At 40.3% G+C, this 19,714-nt stretch overlaps 2 protein-coding genes across 2 annotated transcripts; both read left to right on the forward strand.

The window, feature by feature from the left end:
* Window positions 1-229: 229 nt before the first annotated feature.
* Window positions 230-9,606, forward strand: gusb (glucuronidase, beta). The gene is made up of 8 exons (XM_010793426.1): window positions 230-455; window positions 1,386-1,538; window positions 1,684-1,862; window positions 2,858-3,004; window positions 4,521-4,605; window positions 5,427-5,603; window positions 5,781-5,916; window positions 9,057-9,606. Exons 1-8 carry the CDS (start codon window positions 330-332, stop codon window positions 9,206-9,208), a joined length of 1,155 nt encoding a protein of 384 aa, XP_010791728.1. The 5' UTR covers window positions 230-329; the 3' UTR covers window positions 9,209-9,606.
* A 1,988-nt stretch (window positions 9,607-11,594) lies between these two features.
* On the forward strand, window positions 11,595-14,235 carry LOC104965264 (DNA repair protein REV1-like). Its single transcript, XM_010794222.1, has 6 exons — window positions 11,595-11,599; window positions 12,120-12,343; window positions 13,028-13,122; window positions 13,583-13,682; window positions 13,786-13,988; window positions 14,077-14,235. The coding sequence occupies exons 1-6, from the start codon at window positions 11,595-11,597 to the stop codon at window positions 14,233-14,235; spliced, it is 786 nt and encodes a 261-aa protein (XP_010792524.1).
* The last annotated feature ends 5,479 nt before the right edge of the window (window positions 14,236-19,714 follow it).

Raw genomic sequence — 19,714 nt, forward strand, 5'->3', positions numbered from 1 at the left:
TACTCGTGGATGGGGGGGCTACAGAGCTACTAGAAAGACAGTCGAACCCGGTGCATTTCTCCGTCTGAATGTGGTGCACTTTTGCTAAATGTTTAGATAAATTGCTCGACCCACCAGTTGAGAACCACTGCTTTAAAGTAATTTGAAATACTCATGACCACCAAATAACTTGTAAAAGAAGAAACTGCTCAATAAAGCTACATGGGATCTAAACCAACGAAGAGTAGTTATGTGACTTTATTCATAGTTGTTTTCCCTTTGTTTCAGGTCGAGTCAATTACAAGGTATCAGTCCAAGGTGCTACCACAGCCACAGTGAAGGTCACTCTGATGGACAAAGATGGCCACTGTGTGGCCTCCTCCACCGAGCCATTTGGAGTGCTCAAAGTAGTAGACGTCAATCTGTGGTGGCCGTATTTGATGCATGAGAGTCCAGGGTACCTTTACTCTATGGAGGTAAGACAGCATGTTAGTCAATATGACTATCAGGTCAGGTCGCATGAATATACGTTTATAATGCAGGTAACAGCATATTGACATCAGTATGATGATCAGACTACATCCTCTACCTTGTGATGGTGCTCAGTTTGGAGGGTAAAACAGTGTGTAATGGCAATTTTAATGTTCCAATGTCCTATATCCTTTTGCCATTACTTCACTGGAGGGTTTAGAGTGATCCAGACACAGACACAAACAGATGACTTTCCGGTCCTCTGCTGCCGTTTAGAATGTTGTTTATTTAGCGTTTCACATACCAAGGTTTAATATAAAGTCAATGGTTGTGGTGAGCATCTGCCGGGCTGGTGGACTCGATATGCTCTTTCCTCCTGTGTCCTCGTCCTTTCCTGTCACCTATGACCCCTTTTATACACCCGGTACAGCTAAACCCCGCCACCAAGTGTTCAAAATAGTATTGCACTATACATATAAATAAAGTGAACTGAGACACCAACAACACCCATAAAATGGCTCCTACAGTGAAAACATTCTTTATAGTGTTCCATGTTAAATGAATATTGTTTTTACTGTGGCTAAAACATCCTTTAAGTCAGGAGGAGAAGCTATTCACATTTTTATAATAATACAATAATGTAAAATTATCCAATTGTACCACCACTTTAAAGCTAAGCACTGTAATAATAGTAATGCTGTATGTGATGTATTCCTGGACAACAGCAAATGACTCTTTGAATCTCAGAGAAAAAATCTTAACACCCTTCACTTTTCTTCTTCAACTGAAATGTTTGCACCTCCTTTCTGTGTGTTATCTTGTTTTAGAACTCCTTGACTTGCTTTAGTTGTTGGGTATTCAGCACTTCTATTTACTATGTCACCTGAAAGATTTGCAAGAAAAAATGTTTCTGACTTTTGCCCTTAAACATCTAGGTTCGCCTCATGGCAGCCAATGAGAGATCTACACATGAGGATGTGTATACTCTACCAGTCGGCATCCGCACCGTCAGTGTTACCAGCACACAGTTCCTCATCAACAAGAAGCCCTTCTATTTCCATGGAGTCAATAAACACGAAGACTCTGATGTGAGTACCACTAGAGGGAAGCAGCATATCTGTTGACCTCACGTCATCAGACAATATATTTATGATTTAAAAAAAATGTTGATATAAATAAAATGGTTATTCATTACAATAAATCCTCCCTTCCACTTTTTCCCTTGTGTTGTAGATTCGGGGTAAAGGCTTTGACTGGCCCCTTATTGTTAAAGACTTCAACCTATTAAAGTGGATGGGGGCCAACTCTTTCCGCACCAGCCACTACCCCTACGCTGAGGAGATCCTGCAGATGTGTGACCGCCATGGCATCGTGGTGATAGACGAGTGCCCGGGGGTGGGCATCAAAGACATGTAGGTGTCACCACTCTCATCCTCTGACCTTTGGATGTGTTTGAAGGTTCTGAGTGGGCGACTGCATGAACATGTGACTGGTAGAAAGAGCGTTTTAAGGAAAGAGACAGTCCATCACCGCTACTCCTGAAAACCTCCTGACTGTTTTTGCCCTTAGCTCCCAGTAAACCCACTTTGAGAAATAATAATAAGCTGCATATTATCAACAGCGTATTGAAAATAAAGTATTTCATATTAACTTTGGGTAGAGTTATGTGCCGGGTTTACCTCTTCCACTCCCCTCAGGCAATTGGATGGAAGTAAATTACTCAAATCCCCCTTATTGTTAATATACCTACAAAAGAAAAATCTCCTAAATTACCTGTGTTTATGGAGTTTCATGAGGCTGTGATCATCCTAGAGCTTACAACAGCTCATTTTATACAAAGTAAAGTATAACGTTTAAAGTCCCCCCAGTTGATGCAATTCCAAGACTATTAAGGGAACCCACCATGCAGGAATATTAAAATGAACAATTTTTACCATTCTGCATGCTAAACACTGGATGATTTTTGTACCATTCTGCATGGTGTTTGCCCAAAACTGCATAGGAAGAGCAGAACTTTGGCTTGTATGTAAATGGGAGACTCATGGGTATTCACAGAACCCATTTCCAATCAGATATCTTATGCTGAAAGGTCAGGAGACCCCTGTGAATATGGCCATACAAGTTTTTCCCTACACAAAATGTAGCCTAACTTTGGAGCGCTATTGTGTCCCAAAAGCTAACATTCTATGGGTTGTGCAAATGGATGCCTTTATGGTACCTAGTTTCATATGATACTAGTACCGGTATCTCTAGCTTTAAACCTGAGCCCGTTACATCTTCTGCAAGACAGTAATGTAGAATGTTTAAGGGGATAAAGAGGTAACTAATCACATGTACAAAATCGTCCAAATGTTTTTATAGGAGATGTCAACTCAGTTTCTCTGTTTTTTGTGCCTTGCTGATGCAGTCGCAGTTTTAGAAACGCCTCCCTAAACCATCACCTGGACGTGATGGACGAGCTTGTACGCCGGGACAAGAACCATGCGTCCGTGGTCATGTGGTCAGTAGCCAATGAGCCGGCTTCAGAGATGCCCCCTGCTGAATTCTATTTTAAGTAAGTCTTGTTTAGATCCACTTGTCAAACACTAATTCCTACCAAAACTGATATATCTGGTCCTTTTGGGTGCAGGATTATTCACTTTCTATCCCAAAAACTAACTATCCTATGACAAACTTTTAAAAGGTTTGAAGCTTTAGAGACTGTGTGTGTGTGTTGCTGTAGGGGTGTACTTGTTTGTTATTCAGTCAGAGCCTATCCCTTTTTTCCTCTATGTGGAATGCAGTAAGAGTAGTCAATATCATGAACTTGCCCTAAACACTAACAGCTGGAGCTCAGTATCTGCCTGAGGCTCAACCTGCTCTACTGCCGTAACCGTAAAAGCAGCCTAGGGTGTGTGCCGAGAACAAACTGTGCCCACGAGTCCAACATGTCCCACTAACAGACTAAAAGACTTTGAGCAAAATAAACACTCCCTCATGTTTACTCAATTAGCTTTAGAAACTGAGATTTTCTGTACTGATCGCAAAGCAAAGGATGTATGAAGATTAGATGGTGGGGATTGAGCTCTAAGCAGCTAAATGACAATTTCCTGCTAATGTTATTCATTCCATAGGCACATCCTGGACTAACGATGTCCATTTGATCAATGTACCGTAATTTTCGGACTATAAGCCGCGCCTTTTTTCCCATTTTTCGACGCTGCGGCTTATATAACGGTGCGGCTAATCTATGGATTTTTACAGCTAACGTCCACTAGGGGACCTCCTAAATCTATGGATTTTACAGGTTACAGTCCACCACCTTTAACTCTATAGCCGATCCGCACCCCCCATCTTTAAGCGGCGGGCTCCAGCAGGAAAAGCTGGAGGCCGGAAAAGAGTGAGACAGGTAGCGCGCAAAAGTAAAAGTGGAACCGAGAGTGGTTCGAGAGACAGAACGAGAGCAAGACAGACAGACATTACGAGAGCGAGACAGTTTGTCCCCGTACCACTGGTTGAAAACCATTGCTGTAGATCACTGCCGGTACGTGCGCTGGGAGCGCACCGTTTAAGTTTGAAAGTTGAAAAGTTTGTGTGTCTGAAACGCTATGTGATACAGTACAGTTTACACAGCACAGTACATGTTCTGTAGCTACTATTGCACTAAATGGTAACACTTGAATACGTTATGCAAATATGCAACTTGTTTGTTGAAATGTTAATAAATGGGAGCTTCCTCAAACAGCCATCTCTTTCCCCACAATCCCCTCTGTGCACGAACCCTTACATATGGTAATTAAACATTAAAAACACCTGCGGCTTATAGTCCAGTGCGGCTTATATATGTACACATCATTCAATTTAGCTGCTGCGGCTTATATTCAGGTGCGCCTTATAGTCCGAAAATTACGGTAATTAACTTTCTTGTTGTGGGAATATATTCAAAAATAGAATAAAAATATGCATCAGACTGTGTGCACATACTGAAAATACAGATATGGTGTTTTTTAACAACAAAAGTTAGCCCTTTGTGACATTGTAATGACTATACAAAACGTTATCATGAAACAAAAACTATGTTTCGCATACAGGACTTTGATACAACACACCAAAGCTCTGGATCCAACCCGGCCCGTCACTTACGTCTCAAACAGTCACTATGCCCGGGACAAAGGGGTGAGTTTTTATGATATTCTCTCCAATATCAACATGAAGCCAGTGAATGCAGAACATATGAGATAGTCACTTTTTAAAATCAGATACTGACACTTTCCCATATTGGATTTTATCATACATTTCAAAAGCAACAGTTGCTTGACATCATTGGTTTTGTTCTGGATGACATCAGGGGGAAAAAACTAAAACATGTGAAACTAGGGATAAATACAAAAATACTGTATCTATTTAAGGGCAGATACTGATGATATAATCAGATAATTATTCTGAAATTCTACACATGTAGAGTGAAGATAACTACCGGTAATGTGGAAAAAGTGTGTCTGTGCGATCATGACTGATCTTCTTTACTTAATGTATATATAGTCTATATACATAAAGTAAATAAGATCAGTCATGATCAGACTAAAAGGCCTGATGTAAAAGTGTGTGTTATCCTGCTGAGCTTCAGAGGTTGCAAACCCAATGTCAAACTAAGTTGTTTACATGCCCCACATTCCTGGGCTGTGAGGAATATCTTTCGGGGTGTAATTCCATACCTAAAGGTACTGGTTATTTAGCTGACTACCTGCAGCCACTATTTATTAACCTCAAGGCAAATAACTGTGGCTGTGTGAGAAATGACTGCTGCTTCACTCTGTCATGGCCAAAAGGGAAAAACACTGCCAGTCCATAATTCCTTATATCGTGCAAACATTCAATCTTCTGTAAGGTAATAATGATTTGTATCTTGCCTCATTTCTTAATTTACACTCAAAAAGAACATTTTAAATTGTGAAGAGTATCTTTAAGACTCATTAAGTATTTTCTCTCATCCCTAGGCTCCCTATGTGGATGTGATCTGCATAAACAGTTACTTCTCCTGGTACCACGACCCCGGCCACCTGGAGGTCATCCCCCTTCAGCTCAACACTCAGTTTGAGAACTGGTATGGAAAGTACCAGAAGCCCATCATCCAGAGTGAATATGGAGCCGATGCAGTGCCAGGGCTTCACAGTGTAAGAACTCTATTTACCCCACTGCAGTGCACCAGTATTTGTATTACTTTCTGTTTTGTAGCATTGATAGCCTGTAATGCATTAACGATTTTGTCTTCCTCCACCTACCTAAATCTGTTTTGGATTTGTTTCCCCAGAAGCATGCTAATGCTTGCTAATGTCTCTTTTCCTCTCTAGGATCCACCCATGATGTTTACTGAGGAGTACCAGAAGGTGGTCCTGCAGAGCTGCCACGACGTATTCGACCAGAAGAGGAAGCAGTATGTGATCGGCGAACTCATCTGGAACTTTGCAGACTTCATGACGGTGCAAGGTACCATAGTTGGAGATCATGAAATCTGCTGTTATTTCTCCCAGTTTATACACTGTGCCTGCAGTTCTATGTATCTGTTACGGCCTGGCTCATAGGCTGCAACAAAGATGGGAGACCAGACAAGTTAAGTGTAACAAAAAGCGTATTTATTTACTATAACCAAAACCAAAGATCTTCAAAGAAACCTAATAAACGTGGAAGTCAGTTATCAGTAATGATTGCTTGTATGAAAATGTGCAGAAACCAGGTAACACCACCTACACCCCACCCCCCACCCACCACCATGGGGGCACCATCCAAACATAGCAACCAACACAGGATAATATTGAAATGCAAAGTTCAAAATTACATATACATGTTCCATACTGACCGGTTTGAAATACATATCGGTGTTCACCCAGTCTCCATTTTTCAACCCAGCAACTCTAGTGCCTGAAGAAGCCTTTTAAGAGATGCAAACTCGCAATATCAGGGCCTAAGGAAGCTTTTTAAGAGTTTACAGGAAAGATGGAGATCAGAGAGAACACACACTGAAGAGAAGGGTGATGGACCATGCATGGAAGAGCATTAACAGGAGGTCCAAAAACAGATTAACATTCACCAGAGTCCGACAAATTACCTGCAGCTAGGCAAAGCTTGCTAAAGCTTTGCCCTCACCAAGATTCCAGCCATCACAAACTAGAATCAACATAAGCGTCAAACCAAAGGTTCCTCTGAAACAAACGGCTCACTAGCCAACCAAGTCTTCCACAGAAGCACAGCACAAAGAGGCAACCAAACTACGCAAAGCTCACCCAACCAAGGCATGAACTGCAGCGCGTATGTTCCCAAAGCTTACAGGTCTAACCAACCACTTGCAGACACTTCAAACAAATTACCATTTTGCACTTCCCTCTTGCTACCATCTGATTACTTCCACATAAACCACTGTAACATCCTGCACTAAGATACCACCACAACCCAGACTTGTTTTAGAACTAATAAAGCCAAACGGTTTACCAGGATTAAGTACCAACAGGAAAACACCAACATTATTTAACTAAGGCGAGACAGATAACAACATTGTAATGTCACTTAACACATTTTCAGCCGATCTCAAAAATAGCACATACAACAGCAGTCATGTCCCTCTATCTACCAAACCAAACAGAAACTACCTAATCTCCCCCCTAGTCTTCAGGTGCTACTTATGGTGGGTATTTATGGACTGAAACCCACAAGCCCGGTAAAGCAGCTAGCAATTAGCAACTCCACCCGCAGCTTTGGACGTGATCCCGAGCTAATAGCTCTAAACACGTCAACACCACACTAAAACCCCCCAACTAATTCCAAAGGGAGTCCGTTCTGAAGCCTACAGGGACAGAAGTGCTAGACACTCACAGGACCACCAACAATCGGCTACAGCTTAGCGACGAAAAACAAAAACACCACCCACCTGCATTTCATTACAACTGCTTACATTATCCAACAAAAACAAACATCTACTCACCACACTTGTCCTTGTCTCCCAAACAACCAGCATGCACACAACGAGGTGCACCTGCTACCAAGTTACAGCTGATCTGATTGTTGTAATCAGTCTCAGCCCTTCAATCCACTTACAAGCAGAAAAGATAGCTGCACTACAGAATTAGAACAATGTCAAAAAGTTTGGACCTGGCTCATAGGCTGCAACAAAGATGGGAGACCAGACAAGTTAAGTGAAACAAAAAGCGTATTTATTTACTATAACCAAAACCAAAGGTCTTCAAAGAAACCTAATAAACGTGGAAGTCAGTTATCAGTAATGATTGCGTGTATGGGTGTGGGAAACTGTGCAGAAACAAAGAAGAGTGAGAGGGCAGTATGGGTTGGTGTTGTCCTTTTATGTCGACGGCCCAGGTGTGGCTCATCAGGTTGATCACCTGAAACACAAACAATAGCCAGCAAGCAGAACACAAAGGCAGAGACCCCTAGTGGAGTGGAGGGGGTCGTAACAGTATCCATCTAGATTGTTTTGGTGTGAGAAGCCAAGTGTTGGAGATATAGGCACTGGAGGAGTCTACCCAGTATGTGGTTCAAGTCAACAGCATATCTCTCCAGAAATCATGACCCTGTTGCGTAAGATAATCCACAGACCTTTTTCATGTAGGAACTATATCCTTTTAAAAAACTCCAACCTCCAACCATATAACAGAGCAAGGAAGTGTTATCTACTAAGCTAGCTGAAAAAAAAACATCAGCTGAGGATAACGCCTTTAATGTGTGTATTCTGGAAACTCTGGGTTTGCACACACTGACACTCTTCTTTGCAACTTCCGCCACCATCGTGTTTTTTTTTGTTGTTGTAGGAAAATAAAACCTATCTAGTTTTCAGCTCATCAGACCATTTTTCTCCGATTTGTGAAAACTTTTATCAATACTAATTGTTGCGGCTGTAGTAATCCAAAAGTAGTGCCGCGAGGCACTAAACAAGAGAAAAACATTGTCTGACGCGCAAGAAAAAAGTATTTCCACTGGTATGCGTTTGACCTTTTATTTGCAAACAAAACAAGCAAACATACAATTATTTCTAGTCCGTATAGTGATTGCATATGCGTGCATGCGGTCAACAAAAATTGTCCTTCTCCAGCTCACTCCCCCTCCATCTATGACAAAGTGCACAGGTAAAAGCAACCTGATATAACCACACAAATCCAATAGACACGCCCACCACATATAGTGACTCAAAAAATGTGACATAACAAACACAGAAGATACTTTACATGTGGCTCCTACACTAGTTGTACAATGGACAAACGTGTTGCAGCACAGATGTGTGAAAGACACGTCTGCACAGATGATCAGTAGCCTTATCATAACCCTAAACTTACACTGCGCTCTGCATCAGCCAATCGGCTCCCCACTCCCTCACTGCGAGTGAGAATCAGGTACTCCTCAAAAAAAAAAAAACCTGTTGCCATCTTGGCTCTAAAAGCTCCCTGTAGATATCAGGAATGCTGTCTACACATCTTCCGTTAGACTGAATAGCCACCTCTTATGACTGTGAAAGCTTAATGTAATGGATATTAATAACCAGATTTCTTAAGTCTTGCTACATTTTAAAGGGTATATTTTTATTTCCTGTGCATGACAAAGTTCATGTGGTCTTGTGTCTGCAGGGATCACCCGTGTGGTGGGCAACAAGAAGGGTGTTTTCACCAGGCAGAGGCAGCCCAAAGCGGCAGCATTCATCCTGAAGGAGAGGTACTGGAGGCTGGCAAATGAAACAGGAAGACTGCCTCCCTGGACCAAGTACCCCTGCTCCCTCTGACACCTGCCACCGGACATGCAACTGATATATATAATACTATTCTTACTGGAAAAATTGCTGGAATAATTCTGTCTTTTCTCTTCTTTTTTTAAGTCAGTTAATTCATTCACAACATTGCAGTGTGTACAGACGATTAAAGAAACATTTTTCATATAAACTCAACCACCAACACTATAATGACATATTTTTTCCTTCAATTTGGAATATTTTCATAACATAAAAGCAATTCTTTATGCTGATACAAACAAAAAGTAGTCAAAAGTGCTATTCACATTTTATAAAAATAATTCAAATTGTGATGTTTTGAGGATACACCTAACTGACAGTGTTATACTTTTAGTGTTTGCAGGATATGTTGATACACATGATGTATGTATCATAAAAAGGTCAAAGTGGAAGACCAATCAAAATTCTTCTTCAGTGAATGGATCTGACCTTTCCTCCAGTCAGAAAGGAAGGGAGCAACCACACTCGTCCATTATCCTTTCCTATGTGTGTTTGAGTGACAATGCCTTGAATAATTTCATCTAAATAGTATTTTAGTTTATTGTGACAAAACACACTGTCAGTTCTAAGAATTTAACAGAAAGCATATTTTAGCTCTTCAAAGATAAAATAACTGAAAACATGTACTGTGATGCAATGCTCTTTCCAATCAGAGAAAATGTTTTATTTTTATAAAGAAAGAAAATGAATTTTGATATGAATCAAGCTATTAAAGAAAAAACATTATCTTATTATGCCAACTGTGTGTTTTTCTTTATGTAACATTGTGCACAATATTATGCTAACTTGCAGGTATTTTGTTTCCTTTACTGTGAAATGTCTCCATGCTTTAATGTTCAAAAAGCTCTTTATTTCTCTCATACTGCCGGTGCTGCAGCACCTCTTTTCACCCTCTGTCTGAAACCAAAGCTCAGTCTGCTCTGATTGGTTAGCTGGCCGGCTCTGTTGTGATTAGTCAACCGCTTAAAGATGTCCCGCCTCTTAGCCTATCACGTACAATGTTTTGGAGCGTCAGCCAATAAAAGAGCGAGTGTTACATAGTGACAGGTTGGAGAAGTACTCGGATCTTGTACTTAAGTAGAAGTACCAAAGTGTAGGAATACTCTGTTAGAAGTAAAATTCCTGCATTCAAAATGTTTCTAAAGTAAAAGTACAAAAGTATCGGCATCAAAATATACTTAAAGTACCAAAAGTAAAAGTACTCATTATGCAGATTGGCCCATTTCAGAATCATATTTATTATGTCTTATGATTATAATTATTGATGTATTAATATGATTATCACAGCTGGTAAAGGTGGAACTCATTTTAATTACTTAATTTACAGCTGGGTAGCATTTGAATTTAATCCAGGTGAAGTGTAGTCTTATTTAAGTGTTGATTACATTTCACATCATTATTTAATATCAGCAATATAACTAAAAGGTACTATGTTAATGTGGTGTGTAGTGGAGTAAAAGTACAGTTACCTCTGAATTGTAGTGGAGTAGAAGTTAAAAGTAGCATCAAATGGAAATGCTCATTCAAGTGCAAGTACCTCATAATTTTACTTAAATAAAGTACTTGAGTAAATGTACTTAGTTACTTTACACCACTGCATAGTGATGTCACTATGTTACGGAAGTAAACAAAGGAGTCCAATTGGGGCGTGTCATTTACATGCACAAAACCTATATCACAGGAAAAGGAAGACACCAAAAAGCGTCATCGGGCCCCTTTACAGTCACTGTGACGAAAGGTTTCAAAAATGTGACACCCGACTAGAACGTTAAGTAAAAACAGAATTATTGATGGCGGTGTGACTGTGATCAGATCTTTTTTCACAATCAGGGACTGTGTGTTCACATGACTGACCTCGGTGTTACAGCTGAACAAATACTGAATATTTACACTCAGTTTCAGATTTCTTTCAAGCCTACAGAATCTATTATAGCATTAAATATTTTATAAAAATCAGTTCAAGGCACTTTTCTCCCTCCTTTTGTAATGCTTGCTTTGGATTTGATCCAACTGTGATAGCTATTTACACAATAATTGTTGCGCAACCGGAGATGAATGTGTTAATCAGTGCTAGTTATTAGTTTTTCTTGGTCACGGTGACACATGGTTTTCTTATCAACTGTAGGGCTGTTGTATATGTTCACTTCCTGATTTTTAATATCCTTTGTCATTTAAAGTTCAACAGTATTTTATTGCATCTGCATCCACTATTGTTTTTCGCTTATTAAATATAGGATAGTTTTAGAAAGTAAAAAAAACGTCAAACCTGAAGAATTATACTCAAATTGCTAAAACCCTAACATTGCCAGTAACAAAATTACTACCCAATTTTACATTTCTATAAGATGTAGAGAAATATTTGATTTGATATGACGTTGATATGATGTCAGAATGGGCCTAAAGGGGCACCCTACCATTTTTTACATTTAGTTCACGAGTGCTAAGCCTGTGAAAGAAATGTCAGCAATGATTTCTGTTGCTCTGGAGAAGCTTTCTTAAATGTAAAAAATAATACATCATCCGGGGTTAGACAGTATAGATACTATCAAGTTGCATTAAGCAACCCCAAGCGTCTGTTCTCCACCATCAGCAAACTTTTCAAACCCTGTGACAACGCCACCTCATCCTTCACCACCGAACAGTGCAACTCTCGTTTTTTACCAAACCAAAATCAGCAACATTTACAGCAATCTGACACCCTCATCAGCACCCCCCACCTCCCCTCCTGGCTCCCCCCCTTCACCTCACAGCCCCTGTCCCACTTCTCCCCTGTGACACCTCCCATCCCAAGTCTCCCCTTTCTGTCAAAAACACTTGAACGTGTCATTGCCTCACAACTTAAATCCCACCTCAGCTCCAATGACCTCTTTGAGCCATTTCAATCCGGTTTCCGATCATAACACAGCACCGAAACAGCTCTTCTGAAAATCACAAACGACCTCCTCNTCTCCTCTGACTCCGGCAACCTGAACATCCTCATCCTCCTCGACCTCACCACAGCATTCAACACCATCAACCACACCATCTTGCTGTCCCTCCTCGAATCATCACTCAACATCACCGACACTGCACTCTCCTGGCTGAAATCCTACCTCACCGACAGACATCAGTTTATCCACATCAACAACTGCACCTCCTCCACTGCTCCTCTGTCCCAAGGGGTCCCCTAGGGTTCGGTGCTTGGCCCCCTCCTCTTCATCCTCTATGCTCCCCCCTTGGCAAAATCATTCAGAATTTCAACTTCACCATTGCCTTCACCCCCCCCTCCTCCTCTTCACATCCGCAACCCCTGATTCATCTTCGACAGTCAGCTCAAATTCAATCACCACATAAATCACATCACCAGGACCTCCTTTTTCCACCTCAAAAACATTGCCCGTCTCCGCCCATCACTCTCCTCCTCTGCTGCTGAAACCCTGATTCATGCATTCATCACATCAGGACTCGACTACTGCAATAGCATCCTCTACGGCAGTGGTTCCCAACCTGGGGGGGAGAGCCAAATATCGCAGGGGGGGCGCCAGGCCTCAGATTATTTGAGGCCAAATATGATATTTAGACTTTTTTCTTTTTTTTACAAATAATTGTAACGCAATACATGATTTTCATCATGAACATTAAAATAAAATAATAAAACTTATTGACTAATTAATTTTAATTAAAATTACAAGTTAGTAGCTATTAAAGGCATAAAAAGACAGACATTTCTGTCTTTTTATGCCTTTAATAGCTACTAACTTGTAATTTTAATTAAAATTAATTAGTCAATAAGTTTTATTATTTTATTTTAATGTTCATGATGAAAANCCTCAGCGCTGTACACGCCCCCCGCCGGCACGCTGCTGCTTCAGCTCCCAGATCAGCCCGACAGTCCGGGGATTGTTCTGGAACTGCCACACTTCTCACAGGTAGGAAGGCAACCCATTGAGATTTAGCCTTCAGGACATAATCTGCTTGCATGTTAAAAAAATATTGATAAATCATGTCTTTACGAAGCACCTTTTATCCGTAACAAATTATACAGAAAAGCTGTAATTTAAAATGTAACATATAAAATGTCACATATAAAAAAAAAAAAAAATACTGTCAGTAATATTTAACTAATTTAATAATATATTATATTACATTATATATCATTCATTTCATTCTGTTTTTGGTCAACTGAATTCAACCAAATTACGAGAGTACGTCTATAACAACTGTCCAAGAGCGTGATTTAAGAGGCGCTGAATTATTTACTTAATATCAATATTTCTATCTTTTACAGTAAATTCAGTCTAACAGTTTATTGACAACTGTGGTATATAGTGAAACAAGTTTGCGACTAGTTGTCCTGTTTCACTAAGTCTTCCTGCTTCCTGCCTGCAGGTTGATCCGGACGTGTTTGCCGCCCTTCCCAAAGAGCTGCAGGACGAACTGAAGAATGCCTACAACCGAGTAACACATGTCCAGCCTCAGGCAAAAATATGTAAGTCTCCAGGGGGATTTGTTAGGATTGAGTTGAGCTTTTTTTGACTTAATATAAGCAGCGATATTCTCTTTGTCTCATGTTTTCCCTGTTGGTTTCTCAGCAGTGGAGCAGAAGAATCCTCTGCTGCAGCTCAAACAGCCGGGAGTTGGAGTTGGTCGGGTGAAGCGGCGCTACAAGAGAAAAAATGCAGGGAGTCCCGTTAAAAAAGGTCCCTCGCCTGTGAAGAGACGAAACACGACAAACAGCCCGGCCAAAACCCTGCCCCCCCCTCTAAAACCACGGGAACCAATAAACACATTGAAGGTAAGTCAAGAACAATTTCCTTCATAAACACGGTGGCAGTGTGTGAAGATCATTTACGGCTCACACCTTTTTTTTTCTTTCTTCATAGACGGAAAACGGTCCCTCCACGTCAAACCCTAAAGCAGACATCGCAGAGTCCAAATTCATCCCCCGCCGCCCTGCTCCTGTGCTGGCCGGAGCCTACGACATGACGGACATTAGGACGCTGCTACGGGAATGGGTCACCACCATAACAGGTATACTGTGAAGCAGAGCTGCAACGGTTAACATATCACTTATTTGATCCACAGTAAAATAACACAAGTATTTTTTTATGCATGAATATCTGTATTCAGAATCTGAAATATGGAGATGTCCTGCTTTTTGTGTTTCATACAGTTGCAAGAAAAAGTATGTGAACCCTTTGGAATTACCTGGATTTCTGCATAAGTTGGTCATAAAATGTGTTCTGATCTGCACGTTTGAAGTTTGCAAAAGAGCACCTGGATGTTCCACAGCCCTACTGGCAAAATATTCTGTGGACAGATGAAACCAAAGTTGAGTTGTTTGGAAGGAACACACAACGCTATGTGTGGAGAAAAAAAGGCACAGCACACCAACATCAAAACCTCATCCCAACTGTGAAGTATGGTGGAGGGAGCATCATGGTTTGGGGCTGCTTTGCTGCCTCAGGGCCTGGACAGATTGCCATCATCGACGGAAAAATGAATTCTCAAGTTTATCAAGACATTTTGCTGGAGAACTTAAGGCCATCTGTCCACCAATTGAAGCTCAACAGAAGATGGGTGATGCAACAGGACAACGACCCAAAGCACAGAAGTAAATCAACAACAGAATGGCTTCAACAGAAGAAAATAGGCCTTCTGGAGTGGCCCAGTCAGAGTCCTGACCTCAACCTCAATGAGAGCGATTCACACCAGACATCCCAAGAATATTGCTGAACTGAAACAGTTTTGTAAAGAGGAATGGTCCAAAATTCCTCCTGACCATTGTGCAGGTCTGATATGCAACTATAGGAAACGTTAGGTTATTGCTGCCAAAGGAGGGTCAACCAGTTATTAAATCCAAGGGTTCACATACTTTTTCCACCCTGCACTGTGAATGTTTACATGGTGTGTTCAATAAAAACATAAAAACATATAATTGTTTGTGTGGTTTTAGCTTAAGCAGACTGTGTTTGTCTATTGTTGTGACTTAGATGAAGATCAGAACACATTTTATGACCAATTTATGCAGAAATCCAGGTAGTTCCAAAGGGTTCACATACTTTTTCTTGCAACTGTATATGCCGTGAGCTGATTATCGAGCCTTCATTGTAACAGTCGCGGGTACATTGTGTATATGCGTGGGGATTGTTGCATTAGAAAATTCCACTGTAGCGACCGGTACATTAATGAGAAACCCTAAATGTTTGAGCACCCTCTATGAAACGTCAAGCTACCCCACAGCACCCCCAAAGTAAATCTCTGGCGTCGTCACTGAGCCTGACTATTTGTGTTGGGGGGGTCCGACTTTTTTTTTTCTCCAAAGGGGGGGCCTGACAGAAAAGGTTTGAGAACCACTGTATTAGAGGAAAGGAAAAATGTAAAAAATGCCTTGGAGAGAGTAAAGGTGTTCATGAATAGAAACATTTAGCTAGTATCTGAACCAACAAGAAGTCCTGGTAAAGGCCATTAGTATCTTAATACAATCAAACCAAACCATTTGCCATGTAATGTTCATGTGCGTGACTAGTTAATAGTCAAAATAATGATTGGCACAATTACCCATGATTAAAGTTCTGCTCACGCTGAGCCTACCTACCTTGAGGCTAGCTGGTGCCCAAATATTCTTTCCATTGAAATAGGTCAAACACGAGAATGTATTCGGGTATCAACGATTATAAACGTCTTTCAATGGTATTAAAACATAATGATATGATCATATTGTGTTCTCTTATATAAACATTTTGTCAAAGTTAAAATTAGACACTAAATTAACACCATGCAATTGTGTACACATTTGCCATATTGTGGTATGACACAATGCATAAAAGACATTTAAATTAATATTATGATTAATGTTAGCCTCATTAACCAGCCTTACTGGGTGCATGTGTGTTTAAGGTATGCGTATGTGTTAAATTGTTAAAAAGACAAAGTTCGGCTGAAGCAATTTGGTAGAGTGTGATTTCTGATTGTAGGTTTTTAATTAGCCTCATTTATATAGATCAATAATATTAGGCTTACTATGTGTGTAAGGTAAACAAACAAATGCACTCCCACCATAATAGAATGCATTGTTTGTATCAGTGACATGTAAATGTATGCTTGAAGTGATCACCAGCGCTCTTGTTTGAAGAATATTTGTGTTTAACCCTGATGTTTGCAAAGGAACGCATGCCAAGTGTGTTTTTGGTCTGTGTTTGCATGAGTGCATTTGATCAACAGCATGTGTTATTATTAATGTCCTAGAACATACATCAATATTATACAAGGCAACAGTGCCCCCCCCCCACCCACCCCTGCTATCCATTACCAGCTAACCTTTTAAACAAACCCTGTTCTCTGTACGGCTGTTTCTGCAATACCTTCCAGATTGGAAAAATACATTAGGAATTACACTTCCAGCTACATGGAAACTGCTGATGGGAATCCAGACTTCCTGCTTACATTTCATTTTCCTAGACATAAAGATGGGAGTGGGCCTGATAAACAACATGCAAGGGAGACATTAGGGGAATGGAGAAGAAAAAGTGGGCTTGTGCGGCGGTCTAAAAAGGTACATTTGCACAGGAAACACATTAGAAAAATAGTTAAATAGTTTTCCATATATTTCCACCTGCTAAAACTATTTTCTTTGAGGTGGTAGGGGATAATGCAAAGGGTTTAGCTACTGAACAATGGTTCTTTCTCATGTTATTAATGTATTTATTTGCCTTCCTCTGTAGCTCTGTCTATAAATGTAGATATTACTTGAAAGATGAAAGAGGAACTGAACAACCATCAAACAAATTGTCAAAGTGAAGTTGTCTCTTTTACCAATTTGCCTAGAAAAAGACTCAGCACCTAAATGTAGCATTGACAGACCTATGCTAACGGTTCCCCTTTACTGCTATTATTTCCTCTACGCTAAGCTATGCTTTGCTTAGCTAAGCTACACCACGCTAAGCTAAACATGTCCCACATCACATCATATAATAGATCAAAATCCAAAATAGACAGATTCGTAAATATACCCTACATTTATAAGCCTACAAATAGGCAGCACACTTCCTCATAGTAGGTACCATACCACCTTAAACATTCAGAAATCTGAGCCCTCCTTCAAATGCAGCACTCGGTTGTATTTCAGCAATGGATTTTTTAAACAGTATTTCTGACCTCTGTCTTCAGCAGACCTCGAAACTCTTCTGTGTTTTCTTTGTGGTCTAAACCTAAAGCCAGTCAGTGAGAGTCTGGGCTACAGTAGAACACTCATCTGGGATTAGGAGCCGTTTATTCATCTCAGCTCAGTAATACTATGAGAGTCTCGCTTCAGAATCCAATGAATATTTCACACTTTCATTTCATATGCAATCTCTGCTGCTCAGAAGTGTGTACTGCTGGGTATCATTCTGCACGGGTTACGTGTGTGTGTGTGTGTGTGTGTGTGTGTGCGTGCGTGCGTGCGTGCGTGCGTGCGTCCCACTGTATGTGTGTTTTGGGGAATTAGAGTGAGGCACTTTTTTTTATCCGCATATGGAACATTTTATTTTATAGTATCCATGTGTTTTTATACTATATTTGTATACCACTTATCCTACTATTCAAATTAGGGATGCCAGCGATTATTCGATTATTCGAATATTCGTTACATTCTCCATAATCGAAAATTATTTTTAAAATTCGATTTTATTTATATATTTCTTTATTATTATTTATGTTTTGTTTTTTTTTCCTGGCTTAGTTTCAACCAAAATATAGTGCAGGCGTCGAATAATCGATTATTATTCGCCAGGGCTGTCCGATTTTCGATTTTGATCATGGTCAGTTTCTGGCATCCCTAATTCAAATGAACCAGTGCTTATCATTTTTAGCTAGGTTAAACTTGGCCTCTTTTTACATCAACTCATTAACTCAGTTTTCTTCAATCTGATCTGAGTTTTTAACAGTGAAGCTCTGTTCATAGATGAATGAGAACGCTATAGTGAGTTGTGAATCAGTGTCCTCCATAACAGACTATTTGAAGACATCGAAAGCCGCGGAAACAATCACCTGATAACTGGCAACCCTCTCGCAACAACACAAGGTCAGAATCAGCGCTGACTGTAAAGGCTGTGTTGACAGTGACGCGTTTATTGCTGACGTATATCCTGAAGCGCATCTGAACAATAAAATGGGCACCTTCGTTTACATTTAATTATGATTTGCATTTGACTCCTATATTTAACCCTAAACCTCTGGTTTTATAGAAATATGTGAAATAAGAAGTAAACTCAAAATAACAAGACCTTAAGTGACATCAGAAATCGTTACGTTACAAGATGCTAATTTTTCTCTCAGCACGATTTGCAGTGCGAAGTTAATACCACGTCATTCAATTATAGACTTGCGATATTAAAAATGATATGAACATTTTACAAGGACTGACCAAGTTAGATTACCGTTGTGACTACGTAAATGTGTTCAGGGTTCTTGGTTAGAGCTCAGATTAAGGTAAAGAGGGTACATTAACAAAAGGGGCTATAAATATCTTAATCTGGCACACGTTAGATAAACTTTACACATGTTTGGACCGTTTCATCTCCATGGTAATAAACCACTGCCTTTGTGTCAACTGTTGCCCAGCTGTTCTTTAAAACCTTTTAAAAGTATATATGGGCTGTGTCCAAAAGATTCCCTTGTTCCAACAGGAGTTGCTTCGGACCATATGTTGTATGTCTCCCCTCTGTCTCCTCCTTTCAACACTGTCACTTAAATAAAAGGCAATGATTACCCCAAATATTATTTAATATTATATTAGAGCCGAGTAATTGTCTGCCTTTATTCATTTGGCTGTGCCATAAACAGCAACAATTCTGCCATGATGGATTGGAGGCGGGGCTTAAGAAAATCACAAGTGCACATGCTCTTTGTTCTTGAGTGTCAGGCCAGTTTGGCTTATGCTCCAATAAGCAACTTTTTTATGAATGAACAGGGCCTCGCCTCAAACGCTGTATCGAGTTATTCGTGTACATCCATGATTGGTATCTATAAAACAGAGCATTGTACTGTGGGATTGATAGCAGAAGTAGTGTACGTGCTACGGGAGGTACTTCTTGTTGAATTTGGCATAGGGAGAGTGAAAACTATCCAACGGCAGGATGGGTGAATGCTGCTCTCTGAAGCTCTACAACACCATGGCAACAGGCTCTCATAATAGTAATCCCTGAGGTCAGTTGCTGGTCTCCTGATTCTGTTATTGCTCCTGTCATGGAGTCGTGTGGCCCCTGGGCGGGGGCTTAGCGTGTCATCATGTAACTCTCCGGCTCACTTTGAGACATTAGGGCTCATGAGGGAAACTCATCCAGCAGAGAGAACATCATAAGCTACAAATATTTTTTAAAACGTCATGTGGGACAATATAATCGTCAGGGCAAAAATGCTGTTTATAACACAATATAATAAACACTTTTCATTCAGCTGGAAACTAAATTAACTTGGTAACAAGATCTAAAAGCGAGATATTAACTGTGTGCCCTTTTTAGAGAAGGAGAGATCACTTTA

The sequence above is a fragment of the Notothenia coriiceps genome, unplaced genomic scaffold (assembly GCF_000735185.1).
Source record: "Notothenia coriiceps isolate Sejong01 unplaced genomic scaffold, NC01 NC01_scaffold00037244, whole genome shotgun sequence".
Taxonomy (NCBI): domain Eukaryota; kingdom Metazoa; phylum Chordata; class Actinopteri; order Perciformes; family Nototheniidae; genus Notothenia; species Notothenia coriiceps.

Coding starts and splice junctions, on each gene's coding strand:
- gusb (XM_010793426.1), top strand. CDS start 330: ATGGACAAAGATGGCCACTGTGTGGCCTCCTCCACCGAGCCATTTGGA. Junction 5,604..5,780: donor CAGTGCCAGGGCTTCACAGT/GTAAGAACTCTA, acceptor TTTCCTCTCTAG/GATCCACCCATGATGTTTAC. Junction 5,917..9,056: donor AGACTTCATGACGGTGCAAG/GTACCATAGTTG, acceptor TTGTGTCTGCAG/GGATCACCCGTGTGGTGGGC.